The 14,806-nt window shown below is 40.6% G+C and overlaps 1 protein-coding gene across 1 annotated transcript in view; it reads right to left on the bottom strand.

The window, feature by feature from the left end:
* The window catches only part of lars2 (leucyl-tRNA synthetase 2, mitochondrial), a 101,341-nt gene that overhangs the window by 21,056 nt on the left and 65,479 nt on the right, over positions 1-14,806 (bottom strand). Inside the window, exons 12-16 of the mRNA XM_060922316.1 lie at positions 14,077-14,360; positions 5,581-5,679; positions 4,195-4,332; positions 2,931-3,034; positions 2,221-2,403 (exon numbers count right to left, since the gene is read on the bottom strand). Of these exons, the coding sequence (XP_060778299.1) occupies positions 2,221-2,403; positions 2,931-3,034; positions 4,195-4,332; positions 5,581-5,679; positions 14,077-14,360 (808 nt within the window). The remainder of the gene's footprint in view (positions 1-2,220; positions 2,404-2,930; positions 3,035-4,194; positions 4,333-5,580; positions 5,680-14,076; positions 14,361-14,806) is intronic.

Genomic DNA, 14,806 nt, shown 5'->3' on the forward strand with positions numbered 1-14,806 from the left:
CATTAGGTTCAAAGACATGCGGTTAGGTTAACATGGGGCAGCCTTGGATTGAAGTGCCCTTGAGCAAGGCACCTAACCCCTAACTGCTCACTGGGTGCTGTTGACTAGACCATTCCAAGACATTTAAATGTTTCCCTTTAAACCACTCCAGTGTGGCTTTAGCAGTATGTTTAGGGTCATTGTCCTGCTAGAACGTGAATCTTCGTCCCAGTCTCAAACCTCTGGTTGACTCAAACAGATTTTCCTCCAGAATTGCCCTGTATTTAGTGCCATCCATCTTTCCTTCAGTCCTGACCAGCTTTCTTGTCCCTGCAGATGAAAAACATCCCCACAGCATGATGCTACCACCACCATGCTTCATTGTACAGATGGTGTTCTCAGGGTGTTGGGTTTGCACCACATATTGCATTTCCCATGATCGCCAAGAAGTTCAATTTTTGTCTCATTTGACCAGAGAATCTTCTTCCATGTGTTTGGGGAGTCTGCCACATGCTGTTGGGCAAACTCCAAACTTGATTTTTTAAGCAATTACTTTTTTCCGGCCACTCTTCCATAAAGCCCCACTCTGTGGAGTGTACTAGTCTGGCTAACGCGACTTCAAAGCTCTACGAGCTATTGGTCTGGCCAAGATATTCAGCCCAACCGTTTCCCAGAGCCCGTGGTTGACCCGCCTCCCTGAAATGCCTCAGTTTGCTACTGGTCGAAGCCAGAAAAGGCTGTGACGAAGCTTAAACCAATCACATCACTCTTTCCTCTGACGTATGTGACGCGACGATAGGATTCTCGCTGAGCCCCATTGATTTGGCTACTAGCAGGGCTAACTGGTAGATTAAACTCTTACCGAAGCCGGTCGGGAGCAAGGCGAAAACGTCCTTCCTTTCAATAAATACCTCCAGGGCTGCTCTTTGCTCTGTTTTCAATGAGAACTTCCCGTTGAATGCTTTCAATACAGCATGATTCTGTAAACAATCTATGGCTTCCGGTCGCAGTTCTACTACGTCACTGCCTTGAACACGCCTCTACCCAGGGCCGTTGGAGATGCTCAAAGTTGATTGGCTCCCGATTTTTCCAGAGCTTGGAAGAGCTGTAGATAGCTTGCCTGGCCAGACTAAGCTCGCAACAGGCCCTCATGTTGCGTCACGCTTAGGATGTGCGGGCCCAGGCTAGGAGTGTACGGCTTAAAGTGGTCTTATGGACAGATTCTCCCATCTCCGCTGTGGATCTTTGCAGCTCCCTCAGAATTATTGTTGGTGTCTTTGTTGCATCTCTGATTAAATGCCGTCCTTGCCCAGTCTGTGAGTTTTGGTGGGCGGCCTTCTCGTCAGGTTTGTAGTGGTGCCATATTCTTTCCATTTTGCTATAATGGATTTAATGGTGCTCCCTGGGATATTCAAAGTCTGGGATATTTTTTATGACCCAACCCCGATCTATACTTCTCCACAACTTTGTCTCTGACCTGTTTGGAGTGCTCCTTGGTTCTCATGTTGTTTGCTTAGTAGTGCTGCAGAGTCAGGGTCCTTCCAGAACAAGTTGATCTATATAGACAGAACTGAAGAAGCCTTTCGGATGAGAGGTGAAACGTCTTCAAGAAACTTCAAGCAAGTCCAGTTGCTCTCTTTTACCACCCACAGTTGATCTATACAGACATCATGTGACAGATCATGTGACACTTTGATTGCACACAGGCGGATCTTAATCAACTAATTATGTGACTTATGAAGAAGTGAATTGGTTGGACCAGCTCTTATTTAGGGGTTTCATACGAAAGGGGGTGAACACCTATGCACACTCCAGATTTCTGGGGTTTTTCTCATCTTAATTCTTGTTTGTGTCACAATTAAAAAAAAAAAAAAGTTCACTTTTAAAGTGGTAGGCATGCTGTGTAAATCAAATGGTGCTAACCACCTAAAAATCCATTTTAATTCCAGCTTGTAATGCAACAAAACAGGACAAACACCAAGGAGGATGAATACTCTTGCAAGGCACTGTACCCGAATGTATTTGCACAAGCACTGAAAAAGTGAGTTTTTCATAATATGTCCCCTTTAAGGAAGCTTTCACACATGGAGTGAGAACCTGCCATTATTTAAGTTGGAAATTCAGAACTGGCTGCTTCAATCTCATTTTCACTGTTTAATAAATAAAATAACTAAACTGATCTGGGAGAAGTTGGGTCTACTCTTATCAAAACAGAGCATTAGGATTCAGGAGACATCTCACTCTTTACGTCCCACAGGATGTCCTGCTCAGGTGGAGCAGCGTAGAGGATGTAGAGGCGCACGGTGTCGATGCCATACTGCTGCACCACTTCCTCGGGGTCTATACCGTTGTGCTTGGACTTACTCATCTTCTCCCAGCTCACCTGCAGCTGCTTCCTGCTTTCTCGGTGGACAGGCTCTGAGGCTAGAAGAGATCAAAAACGCATGTAAACGAGTCTGAAGTGGACTGAGATGGAGCAAATTCTATTGGAAGGATTTTTCATGCCTCTTAAAACACAGGCGCAACCCAAAAGGCCAAATATGCATAAACTATTACCACTAATAAACAAAAGCCTAAGCATCAGTCACTATCTGTGTCCTTAGTGACACAGAAAGCCCATAATAAAATCCCTTTGATACCAATAATACACACAGTCCAGACAGAAACTCCCTGTTTACCTGGTTGCCTGGCAACAGTTCAGCCACGTGTCCAATACTCACCAGAGACAGACAGAGAAATACAGAGAAATTGACAGGTGGAAAGATGGAGATTTATACAGCATTTGTCTCAAGTGTTTTTGATGACTAAACTGACTGCTGTTGAATCAAGTTGCACTGAGGCATAATCTATTTTTGTCCACAGCAACAAGCAAACCATAACGGGCTCAAATAACAGCAGTTTGAGATATAATGATCACTGAGCACTACAGTAAAAGCTCTAAACACACATACCTGTGAAATCAATATCCTCCTTCTTCAGGTACTGCCCACTCTCAGCGACACGAAAGGTCTGACCCTTAATAAGGCCCTGAACCAGCAGCTTCTTAAATGGTTCCCTTTGAACAAACAAACAAACAAACAAACAAATAAACAAACAAACAAACAAACAAACACCACTGATTATATATGGCTCCAGTCCACATCAACATGTATTACGCTATGCTTTATTGCGATATTGAGACTCTTACTCACTCAACAGTCTGGGCCTCATTTATCAATCTTTTGATAAAGCTGTGAGCGAATGTTTTCATAACATCTACCAGACAAATTTAAATTTCCTGTCAGATTTACTCATTTTCTTTAGAGCTGATCTTTTTTGTACACATGTGCATATGTTTATAAATGCCATTCAGTGACAAATTACTAAACACATTTATGGCACAGCTGATTTGTATTTAGTGACACCCACAAAAGTCCACAGTAGGGCAAGCTCATGGAGCTGAAAAGGAGAAAAAGACAATTAAATGATGTGCACTAAATCTTCTAAGAACACAGCTCGGCCACTGCAATGCATTGGCTACCAGAGGTGCAAATGAATTCTTACTGTCATATGGCAGTATTTCATTAGTCCTAATGGCCAGTCATAGTTATCTTAATTAACAGATTTCTTTTAGATCGCTGTTTTTCAAGCCATTAACATGAAACAACTAAGTTTCACAAAATTTTCATTAAATTTGTCTATGCAATTAAAACAAAGCTATTTTAAATTTGACAGCATAATCCATAAATAAAATCACACTACCTCAAGGCAGTTAAACAATCTAAAGCCCATCAATTGAGATTCACATTAGTGAGTCTCATTATATGGAAATTTACACAAACTCAGGCACTCTTGCAGGATTTGGACGTTCTTTCCAGCACACTGAAGCATCCTTTTGAATGAATATTTTTTTCAAGTTTGACAAATGAGGCCCAGTACAGTCATATCTGACATTTAAATCATGATTGTCTGTCAATTCTCTTTATGACCTCAATATTATCAGAGTAAAAGCTCATCATCAAACTTAATGTCATTGTCACACAACTAGGCATTAATCAGAGATCATTTCTGACTCTTCTCATGTCATCTTACGCAAGTTTTTCCCTTGCCACTGTCAGACTGTCTTGTGTATTAAATGTCTATGTTAAGCTGTTTGTTGTTAAAAGTGCTATACATGAAGTTAGTGGGTGAAGCACTAAAATTTGCGAAATCTTATCTCTAATTTGTGTTATGTACTTGTGCGAGACCAAGCCCTGGTCCTTGCAGAAGTGACTGAGGAAACGGGCGTAGTACAGGTGCATGACCGCATGCTCTTTTCCTCCTATATACACATCCACAGGCATCCACTGGTCAGCCAGAGAGCGATCGAAAGGCCTGCAGCAGACAGGACACAGTTAAATTGTGTGATCAGGATCCAACAAATCGTCTTCAATTTTTATTATTATTATTATTTTTTTACACTGTAAACTAGTGTATTAGAATAAACGCATATACGGGCCACCACTAGAGGACACCCTTGCATAACCATCCAGCCACAGAATTCAGAAAGAAGAGAATGTTATTACTGGATGAGCAGTTATGTTTTGCATGCCTGTGTGCAGTCTGGGTGTGCGTCTAAACACTTGAGAGAGATGGATAATGCAACTTTAGATGGATGATTATCTCAAACCGGCACTGATTATCTGTGGATCTGTATAAAGCAATAGCTTTCACATCCATAAATTTTACAATGAGGCACTTGAAATCACACAGATCTCATCAATTTGTGCATAAATATACAATATTGATGTTGACATATTGTTAGAACACTAACAGCTCAGGTTAGAGGAGGAAATGATGTTCCACTACTTGCAAATGGTCTTCTTTTGTGATGATCTTAATATGACCAACAGGTAATGGCCGACAAGTTATGATCACCATAAATAAATAAATAAATTTTAAAAAAATGTGCATGGGTGGTAGAGACAGAAAATGCAGACAGAGAGAGAGAGGAGAGAATTGAGTGTCTGAGTAGAGGAATTTATATATTTATATGTCATCTGTTTTTCAAGCTGCCATGTGTATGATTCCAGAGTTGGGGTGCTATTTGTGTCCCACTGATATTACATGTAAAGCCGCCAAAAAAAAACAAAAAACAAAAAAACCCACCCCTACTACTTCACATCTACCCATGCTCATACCAAACACTGAAACTGCATTTCTGCCCTTGGAGTTTATAAGTGAGAATCCATTTAGCATCTCATGCTTTAAATATTCTTTTGCATGAGTCATCCATTAAATGTAATGAAAAACATGTACTCTATTTGTCCCCTAGAACATTAACTCACTTGTGCTACCTGAACACATTCACCCCTGTGAAATATTTGGAATGGTCAATAAGTAACATGTTCAGTGTAAAGATGAATTACATGAATTTCCTGAAGATCATGGGAAGAAGAAAAGTAAATATAATAATGTCCTTAATGCCCTCATGCCATTAGCACTGAGATTAGATAACTATATGCTGTGTATTTGTTAGTTCTATGCCAAATCAACCTTTTGTTATGAAATGTCATAACAGGTTGAGAGAAAGCGAGAGAAAAATGTGGATGAAAAGAAATGTATATGAACTTTTGTCCTTACCTCTCCGAGTTGTGTGGGTCTGTGTATCTGAAATAGTACCAGGCAGAATCCACAAAAGTGTCCATGGTGTCTGTCTCTCTCTGCGCAGGACCTTTACACCTGGCATGATAAAGAACCGAGTGTGAAAAAGCAGGGTTGCAATAAGACAAACACAAACGCACGACACCCAAATATAGCCTAAATACAAAAACACACCACTGCCTATCGAATATGTACCCAATTTCTGACATGCAGATATTCCAAGTTGGAACAATACATGGCAGTATACAGTCTAGCAACTAGAGTTTCTAGCCTGAAAATGTTATTAAATAATTTATAAATAGCAATAAGCCAGACAAAAAAAACAACCACAATGGAAATGTCATCAGGAACCACAGAAATGAAAAAGCAATGATATTAGCAGTGTCTTAGTGTTTCAGCCGTCTTTTCTAAAAGGATTGCAGACATAATAGAGCAGTAAAAAGAAAACTCAAAGCTATGCTCAGAATATCATCTTTGGACACAAAACCAAAAATGTGGCACACTACTTTTATTTTCAGTTTTATAAAATGTCTTCATAATAAAGATCTGCTGCTCATTTGAGCCATGCTACATAAATCTGAAATCATTAATAACGTCAAATAAAAACTATTTCAAGCAAGCAATAATTATACAGTTTGCATAATAATTATAATGAAACTATTGTAACTGCACTATTACTTCATGGAAACATCACAAAAAGCATCAAATATCCATATTTAACCATGTTCCATGGTCTGCGAACAACTCCTCCCAGTAGATTAAATTAAATTCAAGGCTTCCTCTGAGCAATCCTCCCTGTTGGTTTACACTGCCCAGCATGATACAATCACCGAAAACACAGCAAATGCAAAAATATCAATAATGTATAATAATGTTTCTAATGAGCAGCAATCCTTGCATGACCTCCAGATTGGAAATGTCAGCTACTGAGCCACTCTATCCCCGTCACTCAGCCCTGTGTGTTATTGAGGGACTGGCTGCTACTGGACGCAGTACTGGGAACTGAAGCCAATCCCAGTGCATATGTGCCTGTGTGTTTGTGTTGGATTGCCACCTTCCATCTCTTTCCTCCAAAGCAAACAGAATGTCACCCAAAAAATGTTCACATGAAAAATCAGAAGTACAAGTTGTCCACCAGGGGAAACACAACAAACAAGTGTAAGACAAAAAGTGCACACGTGTGCGCACACACACACGCACCCCTCCACTGGTCCACGAGTACCAATCAGTACCATGCCCGCCTGCTCATCCTTGAACAATATGTGAATACTGATACTGTAATAAAATCTACTAATATGTTTTGCTTGTGCTCTGTTAGTAAACATAAATGTAGTGATATACACTCACTGGCCACTTTAATAGGAATACCTGTTCCCCTGCTCATTCGTGCAGTCACATGGCTACAGTGCAATACCGGTCAAGAGCTTGAGTTAACGTTCACATCAAAAGTCAGAATGGGGAAACAATGTGATCTCATTGACTTTGACCAAAGCATGGTTCTTGGTGCCAGATGGGCTGGATCGATTATTTCAGAAACTGCTGAATTTTTGGAATTTTCACACACAACAGTCTTTATAGTTTACACAGAAATGCCTTGGTGATGAGAGAGGGCAGATGAGAATGGCTAGACTGGTTCAAGCTAACTCTCTCCCTTCTCTTATGGATATCTATAACTCCCGCCTCACCCGCATAGCCATCAGGATTGCAGGTGACCCCACCCACCCATCTCACAGCCTCTTCAGCCTGCTGCCGTCGGGGAGGAGACTGCGGAGTCTCCGGGCCAAAACCAGCAGGCTCAAGAACAGTTTCTTTCACCAGGTGGTCAGGAGGCTCAACTCCCTCCCTGTTCTGCCCCTCCTCCCCCCTCTGCCCCCTGCCACAGACTCTGCTCGCACTCCCCCCTTCAGCATCTGACATGTCATCCTCACAGTTCCCCCCCCAACACACACACACACACATATATATATATATACATACATCTCATCGTTCATTAACACACTGAACTCAGGGACCGCACATCTCACTTTACCTCGCCCATTTGCACTATTCTGCACTACCTCACCTTAACAGCTGTTAGTTTGTTTATTCTGCTTATTTCATGTTTATTCTGCTATACCTCAAGTGCCCTTGACTGTTTGGTTATTTGTACCAATTTGTGTGTGTGTGCATGTATGAGTGTTTAGTCTAGTTAATATCTAGAGTGTTTATACTGTTTATATTGTCTGAGTGTTTAGTCTGTCTTGTTGTTATCTAGTGTTTATACTGTTTATTTATACTGTTTATATTGTTTGAGTGTTTAGTCTAGTTAATATCTAGTGTTTTATACTGTTTATATTGTCTGAGTGTTTAGTCTGTCTTGTTCTTATCTAGTGTTTACACTGTTTATATTGTCTGAGTGTTTAGTCTATGTCTTGTTCTTATCTAGTGTTTATACTGTTTATTTATTCTGTTTATATTGTTTGAGTGTTTAGTCTGTCTAGTTCCTATCTAGAGTGTTTATACTGTTTATATTGTTTGTTTTTTTCAGTTATTCTATTTGTATTTATTGCATTGCCAGTTTGCACCGTGGGTCAGAGAGGACTGATATTTCATCTGTGCTGAATGTCGAGCATGTATAGCATATTTGACAAAGTTGACTTGACTTGAAAGTATACAGTAACTGAAATAACCACTTTTTATATCTGTGGTGAGCAGAAATGGATCCCACAATGCACAACGTTAAACCTTGAGAAACCTTGGAAAAGTGTTGGCCTGGTCGCTGTCTGATCATCTATAAACAATACATAGTCAGCTTTTTAAAAATACAACCCCAATTCCAACAAAGTTGGGACACTGTGTACAGTAAAACAAATAAAAATAGAATGTTAAGATTTGCAAATCATGGAAACCCTACATATATTTCATTGAAAATAATACAAAGACAACATATCAGAATGTTGAAACTGAGAAATTTTGTTGTTTTCTGAAAAATATATGCTCATTTTGAATTTGATGTCAGCAACACGTTTCAGAAAAGTTAGGACAGGGGCAATAAAAGACTGAAAAAGTTGTGTAATGCCAAAAAAAAAAAAAAAAAAAAAAAACTAATTTGGTTAATTGGCAACAGGTCAGTAACATGACTGGGTATAAAAAGAGCATCCCAGAGAGACGGAGTCTCTCAGAAGTAAAGATGGGGAGGGGTTCACCGCTCTGTGAAAGACTGTGTGGGCAAATAGTACAGCAATTTACAATGTTCCTCAATGTAAAATTGCAAAGAATTTGTGGATCACATCATCTATGCTACATAATATCATTAAAAGGTTCAGAGAATCTGGAGAAATCCCTGTATGCAAGTGACAAGGCTGAAAACCGACATTGGATGCCTGTGATCTTCAGGCCCTCAGGAGACACTGCATTAAAAGCAGGCACGTGTCTGTAGTGGAAATCACTGTATGGGCTCAGGAACACTTCAGAAAACCATTGTCTGTGAAAACAGTTCATTACTGCATCAACAAATGCAAATTAAAACCAAATATAAACAATATCCAGAAACACTGCCGCCTTCTCTGGGCCCGAGCTCTTTTATGATGGACTGAGGTGAAGTGGAAAATTGTCCCGAGGTCTGACGAATCCTTTTAAGAAATCATCAGAATCAGAATCACTTTATTAATCCCCGGAGGGAAATTCAAATTTGCAACCAAGCTCCTGAATCAAAGAAGTAGTAAACATGTCTAAAAATAGAAGATAAAATAATCTTTAAAAAAGGAATAAATAAAGTTCAATAACTTAAGTAAAAGCAAAATGAAGTGATTTTATATACAATGACTCCTATATACATATATTGCACCTGAGTTAAGGATACCGTACACATGGTAAGACAGTGGACCACAGTTATACAGTAGTATTGTACAGCAACAGGTAGGAATGATTTCCTGTGTCTCCCAGTTGTGCGGCATGGAAGAATCAGCCGTTTACTGAATGTGCTCATCATGGACACCACGTCCTCCAGGCTAAAGAGGAGAGGGACCATCCAGCTTGTTATCAGTGCGCAGTTCAAAAGCCAGCATCTGTGATTGCATGAAGGTGCGTTAGTGCACATGACGTGGGTAGCTTGTACCCATGTGGGGGAAGTCATGGCCTAATGGTTAGAGAAACAGCTTTGGGACCAAAAGGTTGCTGGTTCGATTCCCCAGACTAGCAGGATTGACTTAAGTGCCCTTGAGCAAGGCACCTAACCCCCAACTGCTCCGGCAAGAGTGGTGGCGTACCTTGTGTCTGATTAGCCAAAGAAAAACTGATGATGTGATCATCAGTTCGGGCATTGAACCCGACCAACTGAACTGTACATCTGGGAAGGCATCATTAATGCTGAATGATATATACACGTTTCAGAGCAATATTCTGCCATCCAGACAAAATCTTTTCTCAGGGAAGGCCTTCTTTCTTTCAGCAAGACAATGCCAAACCACTTTCTGCACATATTAAAACTGCATGGCTCTGTAGTAAAAGAGTACAGGTGCTAAACTGGCTTGCCTGCAGTCCAGACCTGTCTCCTGTTGAAAACATATGGTGCATTATGAAGTGCAAAATACGGCAAAGGAGACCCTGAACTGTTGAGCAACTGAATTTGTATAATCAGGCAAGAATAGGACAACATTTCTCTTTCAAAACTATAGCAATTGGCCTCCTCAGTTCCCAAAAGTTTACAGTGTGTTGTTAAAAGTAGAGGTGATGCAACACAGTGGTAAACATGCCCCTGTCCCAACTTTTTTTGAACCATGTTGCAGACATAAAATTCAAAATGAGCATATATTTTCAAACAATAAAATTTCTCAGTTTCAACATCTGATATGTTGTCTTTATATTATTTTCAACAAAATATAGGGTTTCCATGATTTGAAAATTATCGCATTCTGTTTTTATTTACAGTTTACACAGTGTCCCAACTTTTTTGGAATTGGGGTTGTGCACCAACTGAAACTTTTCTCTTCTTCCTTAGTTATTTAATTTAATCTTTGTAATATTTTACAATACAAAAATAATAATAATTGTAGTTTTTCACAACATGTACATTGCAAGTTCCAGTATTTAGAATATGCCTGATCTGATGTTTACAGTTTGAGCCTGAGGCCACCACACTGCTAGGCAACTACCTCCAGGTGTAGAAGGTTAATTCTTTGAAAGCTAGGTGCCATTTTGAAGAACAAACACCTTCATGCCACCCATCATGAAGCGTCCTGAGGAGATTGAAGTGTGTGCGAGATGGAGAATCCATTGAGGCAAAAGAGGCAATGTCATTTTCTGCATATAAAAAAAAAAAATGTGGATTTTAGCATCTCTAAGCCATTTCGTCTCTTGTTAAGTAAGTCTGAATGTGTAAATGTGTAATTCAGGTCTCAGTCTCGCATACATTCATGTCACAAAAGGCTCTACAGTGGAGTATTATATCTCTGTACCTGACTGAGATAATGGCAGCTATTTGGCCACTGAGGAGATGAGAGACCCCATTAGAGACAGTAACAGCTGAGGCCTGTTGAAGAGGAGACAAACTGTGGGTGCGTGTGTTCTGCGTCTGCCCACACTACTGGCTGTTGGATAGAGTGGCGCGTTGCTGAAGTGAGCCAGACTAAGCTGCTCTGGGTTTGCTTGAATCATTTTCAAACTCACTATGCCAATCTGCTGTAATAAGACGCTCTTTGAGTGCTTTAACCGTGCACATCCAAGAAGGCTTCAAATTGGTTTGACATTCATTTGGAAGGAAAACGTTAACTTAACTATAATCGTTGAAATGTAGGTGGCTACAACACAACAGGAGTGGGTAGAGATTTTTGGCATCAGGTTGTGTATTCATCACTCGAAAGTGTAATGATTGTCATGGGCATCCTCAGCACCAGTCTGGCTACTGGCAGGACAACAGTTGGGTTTTTATGAATGCTGGCCTGCAGCAGGCTTTCAATTAGTCCTCTGGCAGGAAACAGCAAGACCAGGCAGATACAATATTATTGCTCAGGAAATGACTTGCAGCCTTTTTTTTTAAAAAAAGCTCTTTGCAGAGACGAGGCCGATATGCCTTAGCTCACACTCAATCTTCACTTTGTAGTCTGTCCGATTGGACGTGGCTGGATCAGTTAAAAACTGAAGTCATTTTCCTCAAACTGTCATGATGACATTCTCAAAAGAGAAGAGGTCTTCTAGTCTCTCTATAATTACAAGACTCAATCAAGCTCACAGACTAAAGTTTTTACTGTGACAACATTGTCTGACTTTAAGGATTGTAGTGTCTCACTCCAAAAACTACCAGGTCGTCGATGATGAGCAGTCATGCGAGTTAAAACAGAAGGAAAAGGACCTGAGGAATGGTATAGGAATTGTATGGTGGAAAAATATACAACGTAGTCAATTAATTAAATAACTTCAGAAAATTTCATTTCAATAATTTTGGGCTGTTAAGTAATATCAGACTTACAGTACCAGTCAAAAGTTTGGACACACCTACTTGAATGTTTTTTCTTTATTTTATTAATTAAAAGTCACTTCCTGTCTTAAAATAATGATGGATGTCATTTCTCTTTACTTAGTTGAGTGGTTCTTGACAGAATATGGATTACTACAGTTGTGGAATAGGGCTATTTACTGTATTTTTATTATTTACTATTTGATCTCAAACACATTAAGAAGGCAAGAAATTGCACTAATTAACTTTTGATGAGGTACCTGCTAATTGAAAAGCATCCCAGGTGACTACCTCATGAAGCTGGTTAAGATAATGCCAATAGTGTGCAGAGAGTCTCATCTCATCTCATTATCTGTAGCCGCTTTATCCTTCTACAGGGTCGCAGGCAAGCTGGAGCCCATCCCAGCTGACTACAGGCGAAAGGCGGGGTACACCCTGGACAAGTCGCCAGGTCATCACAGGGCTGACACATAGACACAGACAACCATTCACACTCACGTTCACACCTACGGTCAATTTAGAGTCACCAGTTAACCTAACCTGCATGTCTTTGGACTGTGGGGGAAACCGGAGCACCCGGAGGAAACCCACGCGGACACGGGGAGAACATGCAAACTCCACACAGAAAGGCCCTCGGCGGCCCCGGGGCTCGAACCCAGGACCTTCTTGCTGTGAGGCGACAGCGCTAACCACTGCACTACCGTGCCGCCCGTGCAGAGAGTCATCAAGGTAAAATGGTGGCTACTTTGAAGAATCAAAAATATGAAACAGATTTTGTTTAACACTTTTTTGTTTACCACATAATTTCATACATTCCATATGTTATTTCATAGTTCTGATGTCTTCAGTATTGTTCTACACTGTAGAAAATAGTTAAAATACAGAAAAACCTATGCATGAGTAGATGTGTCCAAACTTTTGCCTGGTACTGTATGCGTTTTCTGACACCGTATGACATATTTCCTTGTACAAATGGGCAAAAGCACACAGCTAAAAACAGAAGTAGGAGCCACCTTAAATAATTTTCTGATTCAGCATATAGGTTTCTAATAAAGGTGTGGCTTTCAGATTTCCGAAGTTTGCTCAGTCAGTCATCATTCATCTTCAGGAACACCTTTATGTTGTTCAGGGTCATGGCAAGTCAAGAGCTTATCCTGGGAAAACTGGGCACAAGGCAGGAGTACATGGGACGAAACAACAGTCCACTGCAGGGCACCACACACACATTTTTTCACACCTCTGGGGCAATTTAGTGTAGCCAACCCACCTACTGGCATGTTTTTGAGAGGTAGAAGGAAACCAGAGAACCTGAAGGAAACCCACATGGACATGGGGAGAACTTGCAAAATGACACACAGACACTCATTTATGCACAGGATCAAGCTGGAAACCTTTGAAGCTGTGAGACAACACCACTACCCACTGCCCTAGACTTAAACAGACTTATTTTTTATATTTTATGACACTCTTTAGGTAAGAATGATTAACTACATTTTAAAGAGACGTGATAATGTGACGGTGCTAAGCTGGAGGCTATATCTTGGCATGATTTGTCTTAAGAGGAGAATTGTACTAGTTTGTTTTTTCTTTCACCTTTCAAATCAATGAGGAGATGTGGAATGTGTCTCAGGCAAGTCAGAAAATGCCCTCTGCACAGACGGGTCATTTTCAAAGATTCTAGCATTACAAAAATTCTGAAACATATTGCATAACCATGTTTTACAGTCTGAGACTCAAACTGAAACACCCTAACCTCAGCAAGTATGCTATCTCCAGACACCCTTACAGACTTTGTGATTTAGCTCTGACAGCACCTATAGTCTCAAGGAGGAGTAAAGTGACGGTAAGGGAATATAATAACGTTCCATTTTCTCAGTCGTGTTTTAACCACATACCTTGCTGAATACCAGTCACAATCTCCAAATCACATCTCTATAAGAGTCTTATGCAAACAGAAAGACCATGTAGTGCAATTCTCTGCCGCTCATAGAGCTGGGTGTTAAAGTAGTGCAATAGTGAGACACAAAGGAGTCGGATTTTACCTGGGACAAGAGCAGTTGACCCATTCCTGGGCAGACTGCAGGGGTGATGCCCCTTTCCCAGTAAGTGAAGCTATTTTAGGTAGCATGACTGGCAGCTCCTCCACAGCAACTGGCACAGGACCACATGATCTGCAATGCACTATGGGAATGGGTGTACCCCAGTACCTCTGCCTTGAGATCAACCAGTCCCTCAGCTTTGAACTCGTGAGGTAACCACCCACATTTCTTTCCCGGGCTTTCTGGGTAATAGAGTTGAAGGCCTCCTCCCGGGTCTGACCTGTGAACTACAATAATATTGATCAGGATTATGAATGATAACATTATTTCAACACTGAGCAAACAACTGTAATTATACGGTCATGATAAATCATAACTATTAATCAATAATTAAAAAAAAAACAATGTAATTTTAAACCAACTGAGAACACTTTTCATTGATATTGTATTTTTATTATTGTATTATGGTACCATGTTCTTTCAAATCTTTCAATTAAATAGATTGAATCAGATTAATCAGATTAACTGAGTGGGGATATAAATCAGAGAGTGCTAACCTCCTAGTGGTATTCCCCGGGCAACAGCTACAGCAATGACCCTGAGTTGCGATACCATCGGGAGGATGGAACCTTGCTAGGTTCCCTCTGCTCCTGGCAGGTTCAACCATGGTGGGACGGTTCCCAGGGGAGCTGCTGCTGGCTAATAGCACCTGCACTCTGCCTATAGCTGTCCA

This window comes from Neoarius graeffei, chromosome 5 (assembly GCF_027579695.1).
Source record: "Neoarius graeffei isolate fNeoGra1 chromosome 5, fNeoGra1.pri, whole genome shotgun sequence".
NCBI classification, from domain to species: Eukaryota; Metazoa; Chordata; class Actinopteri; order Siluriformes; family Ariidae; genus Neoarius; species Neoarius graeffei.